Source organism: Quercus lobata, chromosome 5 (genome assembly GCF_001633185.2).
Source record: "Quercus lobata isolate SW786 chromosome 5, ValleyOak3.0 Primary Assembly, whole genome shotgun sequence".
In the NCBI taxonomy this organism is placed as follows: domain Eukaryota; kingdom Viridiplantae; phylum Streptophyta; class Magnoliopsida; order Fagales; family Fagaceae; genus Quercus; species Quercus lobata.
Genome location: NC_044908.1, coordinates 72,703,750 through 72,726,925, shown reverse-complemented (window position 1 = coordinate 72,726,925; position 23,176 = coordinate 72,703,750). Strand labels below are relative to the sequence as shown.

General features: G+C 36.4%; 2 protein-coding genes across 2 annotated transcripts; both read right to left on the bottom strand.

The window, feature by feature from the left end:
* Positions 1 to 2,097: 2,097 nt before the first annotated feature.
* On the bottom strand, positions 2,098 to 15,688 carry LOC115991086 (putative serine/threonine-protein kinase-like protein CCR3). The gene is made up of 3 exons (XM_031114832.1): positions 15,533 to 15,688; positions 9,565 to 12,070; positions 2,098 to 2,168 (listed from the first exon to the last, which is right to left on the bottom strand). The coding sequence occupies exons 1-3, from the start codon at positions 15,686 to 15,688 to the stop codon at positions 2,098 to 2,100; spliced, it is 2,733 nt and encodes a 910-aa protein (XP_030970692.1).
* Positions 15,689 to 17,215: 1,527 nt separating this feature from the next.
* On the bottom strand, positions 17,216 to 21,420 carry LOC115992708. Its single transcript, XM_031116933.1, has 6 exons — positions 21,330 to 21,420; positions 20,415 to 20,534; positions 19,835 to 20,184; positions 19,021 to 19,116; positions 17,890 to 17,949; positions 17,216 to 17,758 (listed from the first exon to the last, which is right to left on the bottom strand). The coding sequence occupies exons 2-6, from the start codon at positions 20,515 to 20,517 to the stop codon at positions 17,558 to 17,560; spliced, it is 810 nt and encodes a 269-aa protein (XP_030972793.1). The 5' UTR covers positions 20,518 to 20,534; positions 21,330 to 21,420; the 3' UTR covers positions 17,216 to 17,557.
* Positions 21,421 to 23,176: the final 1,756 nt, after the last annotated feature.

Genomic DNA, 23,176 nt, shown 5'->3' with positions numbered 1-23,176 from the left:
CGAGGTACAAGCCTCCAATTACATGCACATATAGGAGGAAGAGCAAAAAGAAGACTGCCCAACTTGTGGCTTTATGGATAGAGCCTATTAGTTATTGGGCTTGAGACTAAGCAAGCCCGAACATTTAATAATTAGGGTTTCTTTATGCATTTTTATTGTTAGTTATTTAAGCACTTTTTTTTATTATTGTAAGACAATTTTGAGAATTATAAAAAAAAGAGTGTGTTTCAGTTTTTGCTTGGTGTTAACTCCTAGGTTTTATTTTGTGGTTTACTTGTTCCCTTGAAATAGTGTGGTTGTCCTATGTTAGTTTTGGTATCAAAGCCAGGTTTTTGGTCCATACAACACAACCGTAGACAACCACTTGAAAGCAAAATCATCAAAAGAGCAAGCTAGCCAAAGATGACAGTACCTTTCAAGTTTTTGCCCTATGAGATCTTGAACAAGCCCAAACCAGCCCCTGCAATTCATATATTCTCGTAAGCGCCACATGAGTTTTTCACCCCTAAGTCAACAGAGAAGCCAACAGTGCCTCCCAAGCTAATGATCACCATTTATGCCCGTCTCTGATCACAGAACCCACAAACCACAAAAAAAAAAAAAAAAGAAAGAAAGAAAGAAAGAAAGAAAGAAAAGAAAGAAAGAGAGGTGACCCACACAAGCCCACCAGCCGCTGAAACCCACAAATCAGCACTTAGTTGCCACCAGCCAAACAACCACTTGCTGCTGACGCCATCATTGCTGTTGAGGACGACAACCACCGTTGAGGACATCGACCACCTCCATGTCTCACCGCCGCTGTCTTCCTTGTCGATGTCGACACCCCCGTCGTCGCACTGCCACAGTTGCCGGTCCCTAGCACCGCAAGCCCATTGCCGGTCTCTTTTAGTTTCTGTGGTTTTTCTTTTTAGTTCGTGGTTTGAGTTCCTTTTAGAGTCTATACTTTGAGTTTCTTTTAAGTCCGTTTGAATTTCTTTTAAGTCTATGTTTGTAGTGTCTTAAAGCAGTAGTGTATTTTATTATTTTTGCAAAAAAAAAATAATAATAATAAATAAATAAAATCCAAAAAATAATAATAATAATAAATCAAAGGGAAAGAAAAGAAAGAAAGTATTGTTACTGTGACAGCCCATTGCATGTATTGAGCCTTTAAATTGTTCATCCATAGGTACACTTGTCCAAGTAAGATCCATTCACTTGAGGAGCCAAGCCCGTGACTATCTAGTGCAATAAGTTGGCCACTGACTAGGGTACAACTGTTACTCTCTTTTTGGTGGGCTCAATTTTGTCTCATTGAAAGATATTATCTTTATATCTTTTATGTGCATATCCCACCATACCCCACTGGCCTACACTTTTTGTGCTCAAGTTAGCTATTTTATTATTTGTGCTTTCTTTTAGTACCCATTCTAAAATTCCAAAAAAAAAAAAAAAAAAACAATTTCTTTGAAATATCTAATTCTTATTATTAATTGTGGAGCTTATTGGAAATTGACTTTTCTTTGGGCTATCTCTCAATATTGTGAACACTGTCACTACTTGACTGCAATTTATTCCTTTGATTCATTGATCTAATCTCTACATGCACTCTTGCTTGACCTTAATTTTACATTGAGAATTGGTTACTTGAACTTTTGTGAATCTCAATTGCATTCATAAATATAGTGTGCATGCATCTACGTAGTGGTCGCATCATGTCAAACTTTGAACATCAATCCATTTCTGAGCCTAGGCCCTCCTTAGAGCAAACCATAGAAGACCTAGTAAAAAGTGTCCATAATTTACTGGATAGGGTTGAGCGAATTGAAGCATCTCAAAAAGAGACCATTAACCATGAAGGAAATAACATGCTTAGGCAAAATAATCACGGTTACTTTAATAGGGCTCCAAACTTTAAACATGATCACTATAATCACAATGGCCCTAGGGATTTTGATGATAAGATGTTCAATGAAAAGATAGAAGCACCCACCTTTGACTACTACCATTGGGCTAAGAATAAGAAAGTGAGGTATGCCAGGATGAAGTTAATTGGAAGAGCCGACCTTTTCTGGGAAGACCTTGAGGATACCCTTAGGTGACGGCATAAGCCCCCTATTAGTGATTGGCTTGAGATGAAGGATGCACTCTCAAGGAATTATCTTCCTCCAACTTATAAGAGCTCCCTCCTTGAGGAATGGGATCGCCTAAAGCAAGGTACTACTCCTGTGGCTGAATATATAGAGAAGTTCAAGGAGTTCAAGAGGCGAATTCAAATAGTCGAGGAAGAGATTGTCACACTCAATAGGTTCAAGAAAGGTTTAAATGCTAACCTACTAGGCGAGATTATCACCCGAGGAGTCACTATCTTAAGAGAAGCATATGACCTCGCTAGGAATTGTGAATTAGCATCCAAATCTATCTTTTGGCAACATTCTGAGCTCTAGAGTGTTCCCACCAACCCTCAAACTTTTGGTAGCAAATCTAGACTTGCCTTACCCCTTAAGGTCAACCCTAATAGCACCCCAATAGAAAAAGAGGACAAGGGAAAATGTGTGGTCAATGAGCCTTCAAGATTAGGCTTTCGCCTCCAATGCTTCAAATGCAATGGGGTTGGACACATCGCAACTAGATGTCCTTCTAGGACCCTTGTCATTTAAGAGGATGATGAAAAGGTAGAAGATGTTAAGGAGCTGGTGTATGATCTAAATGTTGAAGAAACCCAAGATGTTGAGGCAGAATGGGAAGATGATCCTAGCTACCTCGCATGCATTAGAGCCATTTCTCCCCAAGTTGATGACTTCAAGGACTTTGGTGTCCCTAGAGTGAATGTGGTAATATGTGCTTTGATAGAGCAGAGAGACATTGATGATTGGCAAAGGAGTACCGTCTTTTAAACTTACACTATGTGTGGAGATAAAACTTGTAAGGTTATTATAGATAGTGGGAGTTGCATTAATGCGGTGTCCTCTAATGTTGTTTCCCGCCTAGGCTTGAAATTGACCCCTCACCCTAACCCATATAAAGTTTCTTGGGTGGATACTTCCTCCATAGCCATAAAAGAAAGATGTGTTGTCCCACTTCAATTTTTCACCTACAATGCCAAAATATGGTGTGACATAATTCCCATGGATGTAGGGCATATTATCTTAGGTAGGCCTTGGCTTTATGATTTGGATGTCACCCTTTATGGGCGATCCAATTATTGCTCATTTATGCTTGAAGGTAAGAAGATTGTGCTCAATCCTTTGAAATCCAAGCCAATCGACATGGGTAAGATGACAGAAGCACCAAAGGCGAAAGGCCTGAACATCATAAGCCCAAAAGCATTTGAAAGGGTAGCAGTTCAAGAATCCATTGTGTTTGTCTTAGTTGCCAGGGAACTTCATAGGGAGACCCGTGAGGAGTAACCTGAAGAAGTGAAGTCAGTGCTCCAGGAATTTAAGGATGTTTTCTTTGAGGAACTCCCCAATCATTTACCATCCATGTGTGACATACAACATGCCATAGATTTTGTGCTTGGAGCAACCCTACCTAACTTGCCTCACTATAGGATAAGCCCTACAGAGCATGTCGAGTTGCAAAGGCAAGTAGAAAAACTACTTAGGAAGGGTTTTGTTCGTGAAAGCATAAGTCCTTGTGCAATCCCTGCACTCTTAACTCCAAAGAAAGATAGAACTTGGAGGATGTATGTTGATAGTTGTGCCATTAACAAGATCATTGTGAAATATCGTTTTCCTATCCCTCGGTTGGATGACATGTTGGATATAATGGCTGGAGCAACGATCTTCTGCAAGATAGACTTGAAAAGCAGCTATCATCAAATTAGGGTTCGTTCTGGTAATGAGTGGAAAACTGCCTTCAAGACGAAAGATGGTTTATATGAGTGGATGGTCATGCATTTTGGATTGTCCAATGCTCCTAGTACCTTTATGAGAGTGATGACTCAAGTGCTCAAGCCTTTTATGGGGAAATTCTTGGTTGTGTACTTTAATGACATCCTCATCTATAGTAAGTCTAGAGAGCAACACTTCGACCACCTAACTCAAGTTTGTACTACCCTTAGGAAGAAGAGTTTATATGGCAACCTCAAGTAGTGCTCTTTCTTCATCAATAGAGTCGTCTTCCTAGGTTTCATAGTATCCTCTGAGGGAGTTTTTGCCGACCCCCAAAAGGTTCAAGCGATTGTGGAGTGGCCCAAGCCCAGAAATATCCATGAAATTTGAAGCTTTCATGGGCTCGCTTCCTTTTATCGCCGATTCATCAAGGGGTTTAGTACCATTATGTCCCCCATCACTGACTACACGAAACAAGGGGAGTTTGTTTAGACTAAAGCTGCTGCTAAGGTTTTCAATGAGGTAAAGCAAAATATGACTGACTTGTCATCTGTCTCCCTGATTTTACCAAGCCTTTTGAAGTGGAATTTGATGCCTCAGGTATTGGTATAGGGGGAGTACTTAGTCAAGAGCACCACCTAATTGCTTATTTCAGTGAGAAGTTGAATGACGCTAAGCAAAAGTACTCCACATATGACAATGAGTTTTATGCCATTATTCGAGCTCTTTGGCATTGGCGCCATTACCTGTTGTCTCGAGAATTTGTTATCTACTCTGATCATGAAGCTTTGCACTATCTCCATTCCCAAAAGAAGCTGAATTTTAGGCACGATAGTTGGTTGAATTTCTGCAATGCTACTACTTTGTGGTGAAGCATAGGGCAAGAGTTGAGAATAAGGCTGCTGATGCACTAAGTCGAAGGGTGTCTTTGCTATCCGTCATGAGTGTTAATGTTATTGGGTTTGAACGACTTAAGGATGATTATGAGTCATGCCCAGATTTTAGGGAGCTCTACACTAGCCTAAGTAATGCCCCACGGCCAATCCTAGATGATTATACCCTTCAAGATGGTTACTTGTTCAAAGCCAACAAGTTATGTATCCCTCGGTCTTCAGTGAGAGATTTCCTAGTTTGGGAGATACATGCGGGAGGCCTTACAAGTCATTCTGGCCAAGACAAAACAATTGAGGAAGTGGAGCGTCAATTCTATTGGCCTGGTCTTAAGAGGGGCGTTGCAAGATAGTTGGTCAATGTCGTACATGTCAACTAGCCAAACATCGCGAGCAAAACACTAGCCTGTACACGCCTCTACCTGTGCCAGATCGCTCGTCGCAAGATGTGAGTATGGGCTTTGTGTTAGGTTTGCCCCACACCTTTAGGAAGCATGATTCCATTCTAGTAGTTGTTGATTGCTTCTCTAAGATGGCTTATTTCCTACCATGTTCTAAGACCTCTTATGCTTCTAAGATTGCAAAGCTCTACTTTGATGAGATTGTCAAACTTTATGGTCTTCCCAAAACCATAGTGTTTGATAAGGATGTTCACTTCATGAGTTATTTTTGGAAGACCTTGTGGCATTTAGTGGGCACCAAATTGAAATTTTCCACGGCATTTCATCCTCAAACTGATGGTCAAACTGAGGTTAATCGTAGTTTAGGCAACCTCCTTCGGTGTCTAGTGGGTGAAGCCAATCAGAATTGGGATTCAATTCTTCCTATAGCCCAACTTGCATATAATAGCTCTATCAATAGGTCTATAGGCCCTATTCCTTTTGAGGTTGTGCATGGATATACGCCTAGGAAGCCCTTAGATCTTTTGCCCATGTCCCCACATGTGAGGATTTCTAAATCTGCTGTGGCATTTGCACGACATATTCATGATTTGCATAATAAGATTTGCAAAAAAATTCAAGTAAGTAATTCTCAATATAAAATTCATGCTGACACTCATCGGCGTCATATAAAGTTTCAGGTAGGTGATTATGTCATGATTCGGATTCGACCTGAACGGTTTCTCTCTAGGACCGTTAAGAAATTGCAGGTTCGTAGTGTCGGACCATTTAAGGTATTGAAACGAATGGGCCCAAATGTATATGTCATTGACCTTCCTCATGATTATGGTATTAGCTCCTCCTTTAATATTGAGGATTTAGTTACTTATAAAAGCCCCATAACTATTCCTGATGCCCCTTTTGATGAGTCTTTGCCTAATCCTATTGATGGCCCTATTCCCACCATTTACCCTTAAATTTGCCCTATGCACATAAAGAATCTATTGATGCTATTTTAGATGAGCAAATTGTTTCTACTAGGGATGGAGGAGTTCACCATTTCCTAGTTTGGTGGTGAGAGCGACCAGATTCTAATTGCACATGGATTACTCGAGATGAGCTACAGCGACTGGATCCTAACTTGCTGGAGTACTATCAGAGCTCTTCAGATTTCCACTCGACGGGGTCGAGTTCTTCTCACCCGGGGGGAGTTGGTGCTGACACGAGGTACAAGCCCCCAATTACAGGCACGTATAAGAGGAAAAGCAAAAAGAAGACGACCCAATCTGTGGCCTTATGGATGGAGTCTATTAGTTATTGGGCTTGAGACTAAGCAAGCCCGAGCATTTAATAATTAGGGTTTCTTTATGCATTTTTATTGTTAGCTATTTAAGCATTTTTTCTAATTATTGTAAGACAGTTTTGAGAATTAAAAAAAAAAAAACATGTGTTTCAGTTTTTGCTTGGTGCTGACTCCAAGTAACCCTTAGGTGCTGACTCCTAGGGTTTATTTTGCGGTTTACTTGTTCCCTTGAAATAGTGTGGTTGTCCTACGTCAACATCATTGACATTGATTGTTGTGCTTATATTTTCCTTTTTCATCTCAATGCAATATTTTTCTTGTGTTCAAGTCAATCTATTATTTAGAGTTGGTAACACTGCCTGTATTAAGCCAGTTAGGTTAGGTCCAAATTTAAAAATGGTTTTGACTAATGCCTTGGGTGGTTGAATGAAAGAGTCAGTGGTTACTTCTTTTTTTTCTTCTTTTGTTTTTTTCATATTTTATGGTTGAAAAGGATGGGCTCCATTAAGGATTATAAATATTTCTGTTTGGTTTTTATTGCACATGGTTGAGAGCATTGCGTTTGCAGATTTCATAATTTGAAAATTCTGTGGTACGATTGCACCTTGGAATATGGATCCAGGTCTGTGATGTGTTTCCAGTGCCCTTTTATTTGTTTATAATTATTTGATGATGGTTAGGTTTTCATCTATTTTACTATTTCCTCTTCATTGAGACAATGAATACAATTTTATTCCCGTCTTCATTGAGTGTGACAAAGGTGACGTTAATAGTTTTCATTTGTTTTTGCTAATCTTAGTGCAACATTTAATGTTAATTAATTTGCCTTTTGATTTATTGATACAAGAGGGGTTTATCTTAGTTTTTATTGATTCGCTTCTTCTTGAGAGGTTTGGGGTTCAATTGGTTCGTTGTGGATTGATTGGGGAGATACCTTTGTGGTCATTTGGGTCAATTTGCTCTTTGGAGCTTTATTTTGGTTGATTCAAGCACATCCTTTATTAATATTGCTATTTGTTATGAGTTGTGAAGTTCATATGATTCGAATTGATTAATTGAGGAGAAACAATCCTGGAAAATTGTCGTTTAAAGAAAAAAAATGAAGGACCCTCTTCATTTCATTTAAAACAAATCTATGGCTAATGTTAGGCTCAAATTATTTTAGTGTTGGCAAATTGCTTTCAAAACATTTTTTTTAATGTAATTGAGTTGTGAGTGTTTAGTGTCTAGATAGTGGTTGAAGATCTACTTTGAGGACACAGAAAAAACAATACCAGCACTCGTTTTATGCTTACCTCTGTGAAGTTCAAACTAATTTTATACCCAAAAAAATCTGCTTATTGATTTTTATTTTAAGAGGTAGAAGTAAAAAACGGTTAAACTTTTATTAATATCAAAAGTTTAACAGTGAGTATAGAGTATTGCAGCTATTTGCCACCTGCTGCTACTTTCTACAAAAATCACTATTTCCTTCTTAACAAGCTTACATGCTGAGACCAAAGGTTCAACCCGTAAAACTTCATGGACTGCTGCTATTTTTTCCTCTTCGGTCGCTACTGTCAATTTGATGGAGCTGGGAAACTTTCTTGTAGTCACGCAATGGCACCTGAGGCATATCCAAAATCTGCTGTGGGTGCAGTTGCATGCCCTCAAAATAATACTCATTCCTTAAATGTCCAAATGGCTCATACCAGAACTGCCTACTTTTCAATCTTCTCCTTACTTCATACCTGGCATGTGCATTGCAAGAACCCAAAGAAATCAACCTATGTGTCATTAGGCCATATTTGAAGCTTTCCTTTCACCAGCAACTTTGTCTTTTTGTCTTGTTCTTTTGTTTTGTTATGACTTCTGCAATTAAAAAGTTTTGATTGGGATTGCTCCAATGCTCTGCCAACAGTTTGCGAAAAAAAATTATGGAAGCATAAAAAACCAATAAGGGAACAATTTGAATACTTAAGGCTTGTAATTAACCAAGAGTTTTGGTACTATTGTGTTCTGTATGCCTCATTGGTCTTAAGTATTCCTTCAAAATGCACATGTCAGACAAACATTAGTGACATAGGAAACATGTGGCAATCAGAGTGATGGTTAAACATAAATCATTTGAGAAAATCTTAAAGGTCAATTCCAGATACTCCATGGGGATGAAGTTGCAAGTTTTTAACAATGAAGTGCTTCCTCTATTAGTAATAATAGAAAGAAAGTGGTAGCAACAGAATGAGAGATGCAAAAGATTCTATTTCTAGAGAGAGCGAAGACTATGTTAAATTAGATCACAAGCAAATCATGCTTATTTTTCTAAAACTAATTAAGGCACACACTTGATGAAAAAACTTACTCTTAACCACATAATCGAAGTACAAAATCTGATATATATATATATATATATATATATATATGTGGGAATAGGAATCAATTAAGTTCACCAAAATGAAGTGCTGTGAAAATCTATTCCAAATGAAATCTTGTTTTATGACAGCTTGGATAGAGGCTCAGTTATACACACCATTAAAACCAAAGCACTACAAGATGAATAAAGATAGGCACAATATGTCAATCAAACTTAAAGCCACTAATTCCTCCTATCAAACAGAACATAAATTTGGTTACTGGGCTATAATATTTCACCATTTAGAACCAGGAAACAAATAACAAATTTACCATAGCAGCATACTATGCATAAAAGAGACTGAAAAACGTTTTCACGAGTGGATCTACTAGAAAAAATGATTCAACATTCAGAAATTTCAAACAGAAAGAGAAGGGTAGACCATAATCTACTTTTTTTTTGGAAGAAGAAGAGCCTAACCCAATCACAGGGTCAGTTGGAGGTAGTTCATCAAGTTCATCTTTTGTAACATCGTCAATGCTCAATCAAATTAACAGTCCAAAGGGGAAAACATATTAAACCCAAAATTCCCTTTTCGTCATCTTCCTTTTCCCTACAAACCTCAGCCTAAAAAAAACACCAATGAAAAGAGAGATACTTTGCTTTGTTATTGCACTATATTACAGAAAAGTAGTATAGGAGATCGAAAATGTGATTAAAACCACAATAGAATATCATTTAGAAAACAATTACCCTTATAAGAATAAATAAAAAAATAATAACCATTGCCATTTTGGGGGGTTTCATTCTAAATGAATGGACAATGTAGCAGGAGAGAGGCTACCAGGGTTGTCCTCACAAAGAGCCAGGGCTCTCTCCAAATTGGCAACAATGTCACTCATGTTAGGCCTCTCCTTTCCCTCCAAGTGCACACAATGCATAGCAGTGTAAGCCACCAGCCTAACTGCCTCAGCCTCATTCATCTCCAGCAGCCCAACTGTTTTATCCAATACCTTTTGTAGCTGCCCCGCCAATATCAGTGGCCCTGCATACTCCACCACGCCCATAGGTCCTGTTCCATCCTCTTCATTCTTGAACACTGCTCTCTTCCCTGTCAAAAGCTCTAATAAGACCACGCCTAAGCCATAGACATCACTCTTAGTTGTCAAAACGTTTAATACATAGTACTCAGGATCTATGTAGCCAACTGTTCCAACTGCCTTGATTGACATGGATTCATGTTCAGATTCTGGCTCCATTAGTGACAATCCGAAGTCAGACACTCTTGCAGTCCAATTTGCATCTAAAAGTATATTTGAGGACTTAATGTCTCTATGAATGATGGGTGGCACCGCATAGTTGTGCAGATACTCAATTCCCCTAGCAGCGTCTAATGCGATTTTGATCCTCATTTTCCAAGAATTCCAAATGCTACCACTTCTATCAATGTTGTTCTTGTTATGCAAGTGATCATGGAGTGAACCATTGCTCATGTACTCATAAACCAAAAGCCTCTCATCCTTTTCTTCGCAGAATCCAATTAACCCCACTAAGTGCTTATGGTGAAGCCGAGATAACAATGCCAATTCAGCATCAAAAGCGATTTCTTTTTCCTGGAATTTCTTCATTTTGATAGAAGTTTCTCCCCTCTTAATGGCCACTTCACGGCCATCTGAAAGCTTGCCTTTGTAAACAGTACCAAAGCTCCCAGCACCAATCTTGTTCTCCAAAGTGAAGTTATTGGTGGCACTGGAAAGCTCTGAGAAAGAAAATATCCGAGTCTTGTCCGCATGCCTGGATAATGTTGATGACCCACTTCTCTGCCTCCCCATTATCCTGGGGCTTTGAAGATTGCTGGAATATGATCTTGAAGTTGGGACATTAGAACCAATGTGAGGCACAGCAGCAGTATGCACATTGCCGTCAGTAGTTGTGGGTTGAGCAGAAGTATGAGTATTCTTCCGCAAGAAACCACATACTCCAGTCCATATGCAAAAGACAATTGAGCAAATGCCCACAAAAGCCCCCACCGATCCAACAATCACAAACGCTAATGAAACCTTGTTGGGGGCTTTGGTTGATGGAGGAACTGGCTGTGATGGTGATGTTGTAGGTGGCAATGACACTGCAACTGGAAACTGAATCTGGCAAGACTTGCATATATTTCCAGACCCATCACAGAGAGCCTCAGAATTTGGATATGTACCACATGTATTACATGAAGCTTGAACACATGGTCCTGGAATAATCATTCCTAATGGAAGGTCACTTGGCATGTTAGACCAACCAGGTCCCCAACAAATCATATATAAATTTTTCGATGTTAACCCACAAGCAAAATCCAAACCTGCAACAATAGACTCAAAGGAAACGTTGTCAATAACGCTGCTATCAAATTCAAATCTGTTTTTTCCTCCCCAACATGCAACCAATCCATTTCTTGCCTTAATAGCACAAGTAAAATTTGCTCCCAATGCCAAACCAGAAAACTCATAAGCAGAACTAAAAGGAACATCCAGTTGGCCAGAACCATTGTTCCCTTTGCAAACCAAAATCCCTGTCAATGTCAAACCGCAGGCATGAGACTCTCCAGCAACTAAGGTTGACATTGGCAAATTCCCAAAATGTCTCTGAATCTCAGCTCCAATACTACCATTACCCCAACATAAAACTGTTCCATTGTTCTTCAAAATCCCACATGAAAAACCACTCCCAGATGTGATTGCACGAAAACTCAATGCGTCTCCAGGTGATGTAGATTTAGACCCAGCTTCATGACTTCCTCTCCAGCCCTTGGCTATACCAGAGTTGACCTCTCTGGCACAAACTTGAGCATCGCCAACAGCTAGATCAGTCATTTTAATTGTTTTATTGTAATATATACGTTTTGGTTTAAAGGTCAAGTTTGATGAGGTAGTAGTGTCCCAGCATAGGATGCTGAAGCCATCAGACCTGAGGCCGCAGAAGAAGCCGTAGCCACCTGAGATGGCTTCAAAGGAGATATTGGGTTGAACCGAAATGATCTGACCTTTTTGGTAGCATTGGATTCTCTGAGTAGGCTCAGCAGCAATGATACCACAGACAGTGTCTGTGCCATAGGTAATGGCGATGGTGGAGGCTGAGCCAAGGCAATAAACAACTGAACTGTGCAGCGAAAAAGAAATCAAGGTGATAACTATAAGGTTGATGGTGATAGTGAGGGAACAGGGTGATGAGATTTTCATTGGAAAGATTGTGACACTGGTGGTTTTTTCTTCTTCATTGATAGAAGAGGAAGAGAAAGAGACAGAGACATAGTTGAAGTAGAAGAAGAAAGAATGGGATTCTGGGAATAAGTTGACAAAGAGAGACTGAGTAAAATAACGAACAAGGACTGAAAATAAGCACAGTGATTCCGTGAATTCGGTGATGATAGTATTATTTTTAGGGGCTTAACGTAACAAGTGGTTGTTTTAAAATTTATTTTTTTTATGTATCTAGGAGCTTAAACTGCGTAACCCTGTAGTGTTGGCCACCAAATATTCAATTTTAATTGTCAATGCAGTCCCAGACTCAGAGTGGGTTATGAACTATGAAGTCGCAGAATGAAAATTATGGTAAAAGGTCATCCTTGTTGTCACTGGAAAGTGGAAACCAATCTAGTTCGAATTGGATAAGTAATTGGGTTGAAAAACTTGAAATTTTCAAGGTTATGCCATTGCAGCAAAAGCTCAAAGCTGGACTCTTTTGAAGTTTGAACTATTAGGATAAGCTGTTTGGAACGGGTACATTTGGTTTCCAATCTTCAACCTTTTTAATTTTTTTAACATAGCAACATAGTATTCACTATTCCTATATAACATGAATTCTATTAAATTTTTGCAGATATCCAAACCTTAAAGATTTGGATGCCTGATATCCAAATTGATATGTAAAACTAAAAATTTTTAAAATAAGATTTCTAAATAACATGAATAAGATTGAATTTTTGCCTTCAAGGTGGATGCTTGACATCCAAACTCCTATGTGGACTAAAATAGTTAAGACATAATTTCGGTATAAAATGAATACCATCTAAATTTTTGTCTGAGCAATTTTCAAACCTTAAAGGTTTGAATGTCTTATATCCAAACAAATATGTAGAACTAAAATGATGTTTTTAAGATACAATTATTGTATAGCATGAATAATATTTGATTCTTTGCCTCAAAGATATCCAAACCTTAAAAACTTGGATGTCTGATATCCAAACTGATATATAGAACTAAAATAGTGTTTCTAGACACAAATTGTATAATATGAATTCTATTAAATTTTTGCCTTAGAGATATCCAAATAAATATGTAGAACTGAAATTGTGTATTTAAGACATAATTTCTAAATAACATAAATAAGATTGAATTTTTTCCTAAAAGGTGGATATTTGATATCCAATCTCATATCTGAATTGAAATATTATTTCAAAAACACGATTTCGATATAAAATAAATACTATTTGAAAATTTTCTTTAGAGGTATAGGTTTGAATGTTTGATATCCATGTAGAACTGAAATAATGTTACTAAGACCCAATTTCTACATAACATGAATTCTATTAAATTTTTGTGATAGAGATATCTAAACTAATATGTATAACTGAAATAGTTTTTTTAAGACACAATTTTTGTATTGCGTGAATATAATTGAATTTTTGTCTTAGAGATATATAAACTTTAAAGGTTTGGATATCTAATATTTAAACTATACTTAAATAGCGTTTCTGAAACACGTATACCATTTTCTTTTAGATCAATAATTTTTGGGACACCTGTGCAATCACGGGGAAATGTCTAAATCTAATCATTCTATGTTGACTTTGATTAGGTATTTTCATGATATTTCTAACATAATAGGAATACACTAATACCTTAACGTTATTAATTTTTTTTAGAAGCTACGCATTAACTTTATTAGATGGGATCTGGTATTGACTCATTAGTTACAGATCGATAAATGATAATTAGTTTTTAACACGTGGGTAGCACTGATCTTGAACCTCACCTGAAATTTTTTAAACATAATTGAAAAGATTTTAACTTTTCTTTTCTTTTATTATTTGAGATAGAATTTTACTTTAATCAAATTATTGCCCTCTATATCTTACAAGAACTCGTACTTGTTGAGTAACTATCATACCAATAGTGCATGGTAGTGGAAAAACTGTAACTAGTGTGTTAGAAAAACCATACACATATACAGCAATAGTTTTTTTTTTTTTTTTTTTTGATAAACTGCAATTTTATTAATTAAAATCCTATAGCAATAGTTTTTGTTTAGAAAGCACATACAGTAATATTTAAAGTACAGACATCAAAAGGTATAGGATTGAATGGCACAAGAAAATTGACAATATTTCTTGGCATCAGCTCATGACATTCCTTGACTAGGCAATCTTTGACTTTCTTAGTATTAGGCTAATAGCTCCTTCTTTCTATATAGTTCCTCAACAAAGTTTGGTGGTTTGGTACAAATTTTGAGATTCTACATACAAAAAAAAAATATATATATATATATATATTTTTTGGCTAGCCACATTTTTATAATAAGCTCCAACACGATTCTTTATTGATTATTGGTGCAACTTTATATAGCATTATAATAGTTTGACTCAAACAATGCTATTCAAGAATTTTTAAAATGAGCAATGCTAGAAACACAAGAAATTTCACATGGCAATTTGTGATTAAGTGTTAGTTTGGATTGTGCTGAAAATGGAATTTAGCATGTTTGCGTTTTAAACAGTAGGTCCCGTGTACTGTTCACAGGACCCACAAGTACAAAATTTAGCAAATTTTTCATTAAAACTTGGTCTTACAGTACTATTCACACATTTAAAAATTATTTTGTTACAATGTTTTTAGTTTTCAGCAATAAGTGGTATCCCAAAATCTCTCCTTCTCCTACCTATTTGGAATTCTCTCATCCAAGATTGCCACCGCCTCCATTTAAGACTCGCTGCCATTGGACGAAAGCGGCACTCCATTGGTACCAACAGGCAACAGATTGAGCTGCTGCTTGCTGCTGGGTTTTTTAAGTTTCTTTTTGTTTGCTAATTTTGCATGTGATTTAGGGTTATTTGTTGGGTTTATTTGCTGATTTTGGGTGAGTTTGAGGATTTGTGCAGATTGCAGTAGGGATGTTTGGTAAACAATAAAGAACGAATAAAAATAAGAATATTTCAATATAATAAAGAACAATAGAGTTTGTTGGAGGGTATGTTCAAAAAGGTAGGTAGCCAAAATAGGAAAATGACTTTCCAGCAAAAAAAAAATAATTAGAACTCAGTTAAGCTCATTGACTTATTGTTAATAATGCACTTACAAATTGCCCATATTTAAAGTACAGGAAAGAGACCAAATATATAAATAGAGAGAGAGAACACTACAAGTGTTCATCCAATTACAGGCAATAGTTTTCACCATTCTCACTGTCTCATTGAAATAATCAACTCCAATTTTACATGAAATCATTTTTTGTGACAAAAATACCCAAATTTCTTTGAGGCAACATCACATGCCTCTCTAAAGTCATTTTGATCCACTGGGCCCAACTACTTAGGATTTAAACTAGTGCAAAATCAAAAGAACAACTCAGCATTGACAAAAATACTTTGCAACAATACTAAAGCATAAAGAGGGGAGCATGTATTTTCTTATAGATCAGATCTTTAACTATTGTTATGGTTAGAAAGACAACCAATTAACAGCTTTTACTTTGAAAATTATTCAACCAGAGAACTCAGTACACAAACAAAATACTTAAAAAAATAATTCATATTAATGGCATTCAAATACCTGAAGGGATATTGACAAAGAGGAGCAAAAGTTGGCAAAAGAATTAAATATTCCCCTAATAGCATTCACAATGCTTAAGGGATAATGACAAAGAGCAACCTTTACATAGTCACCAATCAACACGGAGATCGATGGTTCAAGTGTCCCCTTCCCCATTGGGGTCAAAACTTACTTTTAAATAAAATAAAAAAGTGACCACCGAGAGAAGAAAAAAAAAAAAAAATCAAACAAACACAAAATTAGTATATTGGAATGAAAATGTACCACGTTTTGGATCAAGCAATCCAGATCACGGTTCGCTAGGATTAGAGCATCTACAGCAGGTGTGGTAAATGTGCCAAATGTCAAATATTTGGCACATTTACCACACCAAACACAAAAATGGTGCTTTATGAGATGTGCCAAATCTCAAAAATTATACAACATGACTACAGTACCGTTGCAAATTTGCAACGGTACGGACAAATGTTGTAAAAATTTTATTATTTTATATTCTCTTTTCTCTCTCCTCTCTCTTCATTTTTTCTTTCCTCTTCTCTCTCACTCTTCGGTTCCCTCTCTCTTCTCCCTGTACCGGTTCCCTCTCTCTTCAGAGGTGAAGCTTCCGAGACCGACACGTTTCAAGAACAAAACTCCGGCGCCGATTCAGATTACCGCCAAGCATATCCTCCGTGAAGCATGGGAACGACAAGAGGCTGAGATTCGGCCTCCAAAGTAGAAGATCACCGACGCGACTGAACTCTCCGAGTATCGACTTCGCAAGCGGAAGGAGTTCGAAGACCTAATCCGCCGCATGCGATGGAATAGCAGTGTTTGGATCAAGTACGCGTTGTGGGAGGAGTCTTAGAAGGACTTCAATCGAGCTCGCTCCGTTTGGGAACGAGCTCTCGATTGGATGTTCACCGACAGTGACGACAGCGTAGCTTCAACGAATACAGCGCGCTCCGCCACACTCAATCAACCACGCTCGATCTCACCCACGCTCCAGCCACGCTCGATCTCACCGATCTCACCCCGAGGCCGCCATCGATCTCACCCTCTTCCCTCTCCTCTCTGTCCGCCTTTCACTCTGCCTCTCTCTGGCTATGGGTTTTTTTTTTTTTTTTTTTTTTGCAATTTGGGTTGATCTGATGGTGGTGGTGGGCTGTGGGCTATGGGCAGTGACAGTGGCAGTGGTGGTGGACTGTGGAGGTGATGGCCAATGGTGGTTGTCGGTTTTTTTTTTTTTTTTTTTTTTTTTGCTGCAATTTGGGTTGATTTGATGGTGGTGGTGGGCTGTGGGCTATGGCGGTGACAGTGGCAGTGGTGGTGGGCTGTGGGGATGATGGCCGGTGGTGGCTGTCGGTGTCGTTGATGAGAATGGGATGAGATAATATATTATTTTAATGTGTAGTAAATATTATTTTAATGTATAGAATTGAATGATAAAACATCTGATAAATGAGATGTTGTAAAATGATGTAGTAAAATAATAAAGTAGGTTTTTAGTGTGGCAAAATGGCATTTTTTTTACAACATCTGCTGTGAATGCTCTAACAATGAATCGTAGTAACTCTGATAGCACCCATTGATTCTACCAGGTCTTATAATATTTAAAGAGAACATATATAATTAATAGAAGATAAGCTATTGCTACAATGACAATATGTCAAAAAGACAAATCTCTTCAACCAGTTGAGCGAATGATAATAATTGCCACTGCAGTGAATATATGGCATGTCAGATTGGACATCTGAGTTATAGGCATCAATGAGGTTCGTTTTCCAAAAATGATGAATCCTTACAGCCATGAATTAACCAGGATAATGATTATGTTATTATTGTAGCTTGTCTATACCAACAAAATTATTGATACACAACACCAACTAGATCATTGAGTTCCAGGATACACTAGAAGTTCAACGCAACTAATTGTCAAGATATATTTTCCATTACTTCTATTTTTTTCCCCAAAAAAAAGGTGTTCAATTGTGTCATTGGCAAAAAGAGCGTAGAGAGTTAACATTCACCTCGTAACCTAGGCTCTCAGAGGGCCTCTTTATCATCCACATCAGCACTGATACGACGATCATAAGTTTCATATTCAAAATCCTCATCACGAGCTTCCATTGTTTTTCCAAAAACGAACGATTTTGTCCCCATTGTTGTGAAAGGCATTAAACCAAAAGCTCGGGCTGTTTTGATCTCCCTAGCAACCTTCCTCTGGGCCTTGGCACTAATGCGAGTCTGCACAATGAAATAACGGGAAGATTCACATGCCATTGTCAACAGAAGTTCAATCAAATTCAATTCCTAGAAGCTTTATGAATTTGGCAAAGACACACATATCATTCCTTCGTATTTTCTTTCCTTTTTACCTTGCTCCTCTTGATAATGATTCCAGCCTCTGTTATGAAGTTTGCAAGGAATCTGACATTCTGCATAGAACAAGTAATGAAGATCAAGAAGGCAGACATAGCCTAATTTGAACTTAAAATTACTGCAGTAGTCAATATATATATATATATATATATAAACTTATGAAGTCTTACAATTTTATACAACATTAATCTAATTTTTTTTTAATTAAAATTAAATTAAATTCAATATTAAAACCCTCCATTAGAATCTTAACACAATTTTACATGCCATTATTCTAATGTATATTTTTTTTATTGAATTTAAATTCTAAACTCTATTTAAACCCTCCATTTGAATCTTAGTACATTATATTTTCTTTAAATAGTAGAATATATAATTCCATACACAATCATAATAAATGTATATTAATATCTACCATAATTATCAAATTTCATATTTAGACCAAAAATAAATAAATAAATAATAGAGAGAGAAAAAAATTATGTTAAAACTTATCTGTGTAATGGGTTGCCAACTATTAGATATTATAAATATAGGCTCACTTCAGAGGTCAGTAAAGGAAGATCTCAACAGCCATCAGACAAAACAAGAAAAGGCCAAAAACTACATGTGACAAATTTTGGTAGCAGACAAGAAAAATCATAAAATCAGAACCTTGATACTATTTTCCTAAGAAAAGAGTAAACTGAATTAATAACAATTTTTTTAAGGTAAACAACTCACACCCATATGGACTTGAACCCATGACCTCACTCATATGAGGAAGAGAAAGAATTAGACCCAAAGACCATTGGCAATTAATTACAATTGGAATAAGAAAGAAATAGGAAAAAAAGCTCAGCTTTAAAGATTTACAACAGTGAAATGCACTATTCCTCCAATCCAGTGGTCACAGCTACTGATAGGCCAGCTCTTACATGATCAATAGTTGAAAATCTCAATCATTAGAATTTATCACACTAGTTTAGATCTTGGTCAATATCAGTGATAAGCATGGGATGTGTGATTCGACCTACCACTGTAAAGCGATAGCAATCATACTTCCTTGATTGCATTTAAAAGAATGTAAATCTTTTCGTAATGTAATTTTACAGTCATCATATGAGAATGTACTAAAGCAAACTCACCCTAAAGTCAGCCTTTCTCAAAACCTCCTCTGTAGTAACTTCAAATTCAGTCCTTTTGAAGGGTTTCCGTACTCCTGGCTTCCTAAGATCAAGATCCTGCATAAAGCCAGGGACTGTTTAAACAAGACAATTCAGGATGAATGATGGCAAAAGGAGAACATTGTCATAGCAGCAATAATAAAAAGTATACAACAAACTGAAACAAAAACATAAAAAATGAATACAAGTGTCATATTTAGTAGAATATAACAAAATGTGAATAACAGCATATTGACACCCTTAACTAATGACATCATTGAACCAATTGTATATATTTTCAAAGGAAGAATTACAATTTCAGATAAACAACTTAAATAAATAACCAGTGGACTTCATTGTTTTCCCTCCCAATCAAAAAGTTAAGAACTGTTAACTTTACAAAGAAAATAAACATCAGATTTTTTATATAAAGCATCTCATCCCTCAAGAATGGATGCATCCATTCATTTCAATCAATTTGAGGAAAAAGAAATTGTCCACATTCCACACACACAAATGCATGTTCATATGTACAAATGCACAACAGGTTGGTTCATGAGATTTTTAGGCAAAAGTAAAATAGAAAATAAGTGAACCAAAAATATGTGTCACATATAAATCTCCATTCTATGACTCCCCTGATTGAAGTTATTTCCTTAAGAGAATACATTAGACACCCTGAACAAACCGGGTAGCTCAAAGGTAAGCTTTAATATTTCAAACTAACCTAAAACCATGATTACTAAAAAACTGTAATAGCTGAAGACAAAGGCCTTAGCGGATATATACCACATACCTTTGTCTCATAAGTCATTCCAACCCTAAAATTCATATCTGGTCTAAACGAATAATCATCTTTCTCTATTTCTTTCTCATTAAATTCAAAATAAGTGGCTGCTTTCTTCAACTTCCCATCCATTCCATCCGATAATGTATTAAAACTTTCATCGAGGCCATCCGAAATCTGGGAATTACTTCCTTCACCCATTCTAGAACCCAACCTGTCGTGAGCCTTCCTAAATCTATCAAGCTTTTCAAAAAAGGCATCAGACTTCGAATTACCCCCAGAGAAGCCACTAAATATCCGATGCTCAAAATCGTCAGCCGACTCAAATGAGTTAGTTTGTTCATCCCCAACACCACTACCTGTTTAAAGACAGATGCACGAAAATCAAAAAAAATTAAGCTTAAAAAGATGTACCCAAAAAAAAACTTTGAAAAAACAAAACCAAAATCATGGCCTAGATTAGAACAAGATAGTCCATCATGAAAAACTCCACAAAATTTCTCCTTAATATATAGACATTTAACCACAAGTGCTTAGCCTCAAACAGCAAGCAAGATTCAAATACAAATGAAAGGTACAAAGAAAATACCTGAAGTTGCATTTGTAGAGAGAGTTCGAACTATAGGTGGTCGCTGAAATCTGCGCAATAAGCCATCGTGACAGGAACGAAAGGCAAAGCGAACAATTTTCATTTCCTAAAGAAATATATCTATACACACACAAGGAGAGAAACGAATAAAGGGGTCATTCTTATAGTCAATCAGGAAAGAGAACAAAAATGGGGAGAAGAAAAGATTGAGAATGTGAGAGATGGAATAACCATGTTTCTAAAAACCAGACCGGTTAGAGGTTCCCAGTTCTCAAGTCCGACCAGAGTTGGACCAGTGACGCCATAAATAATTTAATTATTTATTTTAAAATTACAAAGATAAATAAAATCCACCACCATCATCATCAGCCACTTCAATAGGATCATCTCAAAAAAATAAATAATTCACAATAAAGTCACAAGCAAATTAGCAAATTGCCAAAGAATAAGGTTTGTTACCTAGGAAATTGATGCATCAAGTACTAACTAAAAAAACACACATACAAATCATCCCACACTAAAATCATTCTTAACCAAACGATCACATATTCCATTAAAAAAAAAAAAAAAAAACACAGAGAATAAATTGCTCATAAAAATCCTAGCTTTGGTCATTGAGAAAAAGGGCATATGTCCTAGCTTTGCTCATAAAAATCCTAGCTTTGTAATCACGGCAGGCCCTTCCCTTAGGCGAGTTAGGCAATTGCCTCCAAAATTTTAGAAAAGAACCAACCGGGTAGTAGAAAATTTAGTTTCAAAAATAATCTGGCACATCCTTTTAACCAAAAAAACAAAAATTTTGGTAAATCCTATTAAACATTGGTTCTAAACAAAATCATTGACCAGATAAACTACAAATCCGGTCTAAGAGATTAACCACAAAACAATCACAAATCAAAACCCTAAAAATTTTACCTTTCTCTCTAGTCTCCAGTCTCCACTGTTCAGTCTGGTCTCTCTCTGATTCTCTGCTCTCCGCCTCTCTCAAGTCTCAACTGCTCACCTCACCGTATCAGGAAGGAATCAGGTATAAAACTATAAATATTTGGGCTTTTATTTGTTAAGAACTTAAGATAACTTTGTTTATTTGGGCCCTCCCTGGCTGGTTTTGTAACTTTGTTTATCACTTATCAGTGGCTGCCTGGACCCTCCCTGGACTGGGCGTTAAGTTTGGGCCTTCAAGTTTTTTTTTTTTTGTTTTTTTTTTTTTTATAGAGAATGAAGCTTGCTACTATTATTCTTCAAAATTGGCTAAATCAGCCTGCACAATATGGTGAATATCTGGAGGTATATCTTCCATCCAGAGAGTTAGATTTGGCTCACTCAGAGCTCTTCTTGCCAATGCGTGTACTACATTATTCCCTTGACGGTATACATGAGAATATCTAACAAATTAGAGAGCATTTGACAAACATTTATTTAACATCCAGGAGAATATGCCTATGTAGAGCTAGGGACAAATTTGTTATAAATAGGATTTGTTTTGTGTTTTTTTTTTTTTTTTTTTTTTTTTTTTTAGGTGGGTCTTATTAATAAGTCTTGTGTTAGTGTTATAGATGTGCTTAAATTTTTGTTATGCTTGTGCTTAATTTTTTTTTTTTTTTTAATTTATGCAAGTTGAGATTGCTAAAAACTTGTTATTGTTCAGTGAAACTACAATAATACTTTTTATATAAATCAAGTTCTATTTATCATTTGCTCTACACTTGAAAGTTATTTTTTATTTTAGTCTTTATAAATATATTGTTTGATTAGAAATGTTTACTATAAAATATGCATTTGGATATGAAAAACTTAAAAAAAGAAAAATTAATTGAGTCTCAAAAATTATCAATGGATAAATTTGTTATTAGTAATAAACAAAATATAACACAAAATTTAGATGAAAATATCACAAATGAGCAAGAAATTCACCAAAATAATTTAGAAGGAAATGATGTTCAATTTTGCAATACAACAAATCTTGATAATGAATTTCAAAATAATTTAGAAGAAAATGAAAATAATGATGAAAAATATAATATAAAAATATTAAATAAACATTAATTTAATTAATATATAAGTATAAAAAGGGCCCCATTTTTAGTTCTCACTTTAGGCCCCAAAATGTCTAAGGCTGTTCATGTTTCCTTCTCATCCTCTCTCTGCCTCAACCCACGTCACACTGTGCTCCATGGCTAGCCACCAAGCTCTCCTTCTAAACCTCCATGGTCAAAACTTTTCAAGCTCATCACCTCCAACCACGCACCACTGCCGAAACCAAGCCAAAATCAAATCACGACCACCACCACGGCCAAAACCCAGCCAAAATCAACACATACATACACATACACATACACATACACATACACATATACATAAACATAAACACACATACACATAAATATACATATATATAAACATAAACACACATACACATAAACACGTACAAACTCATATAAACATAAATATACACACACATAAACTTAAATATAAACACACATAAAGGCTCAATTTAGCACACCAAAGTAACTAACGAAATTGTTTAAGGATTGGTGTTAGTTTGCAATTTTTTCGAGTCTATACGAGGGTTTAATTTTTCTCAGTCTGTATTTGTGTTTATGTTTATGTATGTTTATGTTTATGTGTGTGTGTGTGTGTGTGTGTGTGTGTGTTTATGTGTATGTATGTTTATATTTGTTTATGCGTACTTATGTGTATGTATGTTTATGTTTATTTATTTGTTTTTGTGTATGTTTGTTTGTGTTTGTGTCCATGTATGT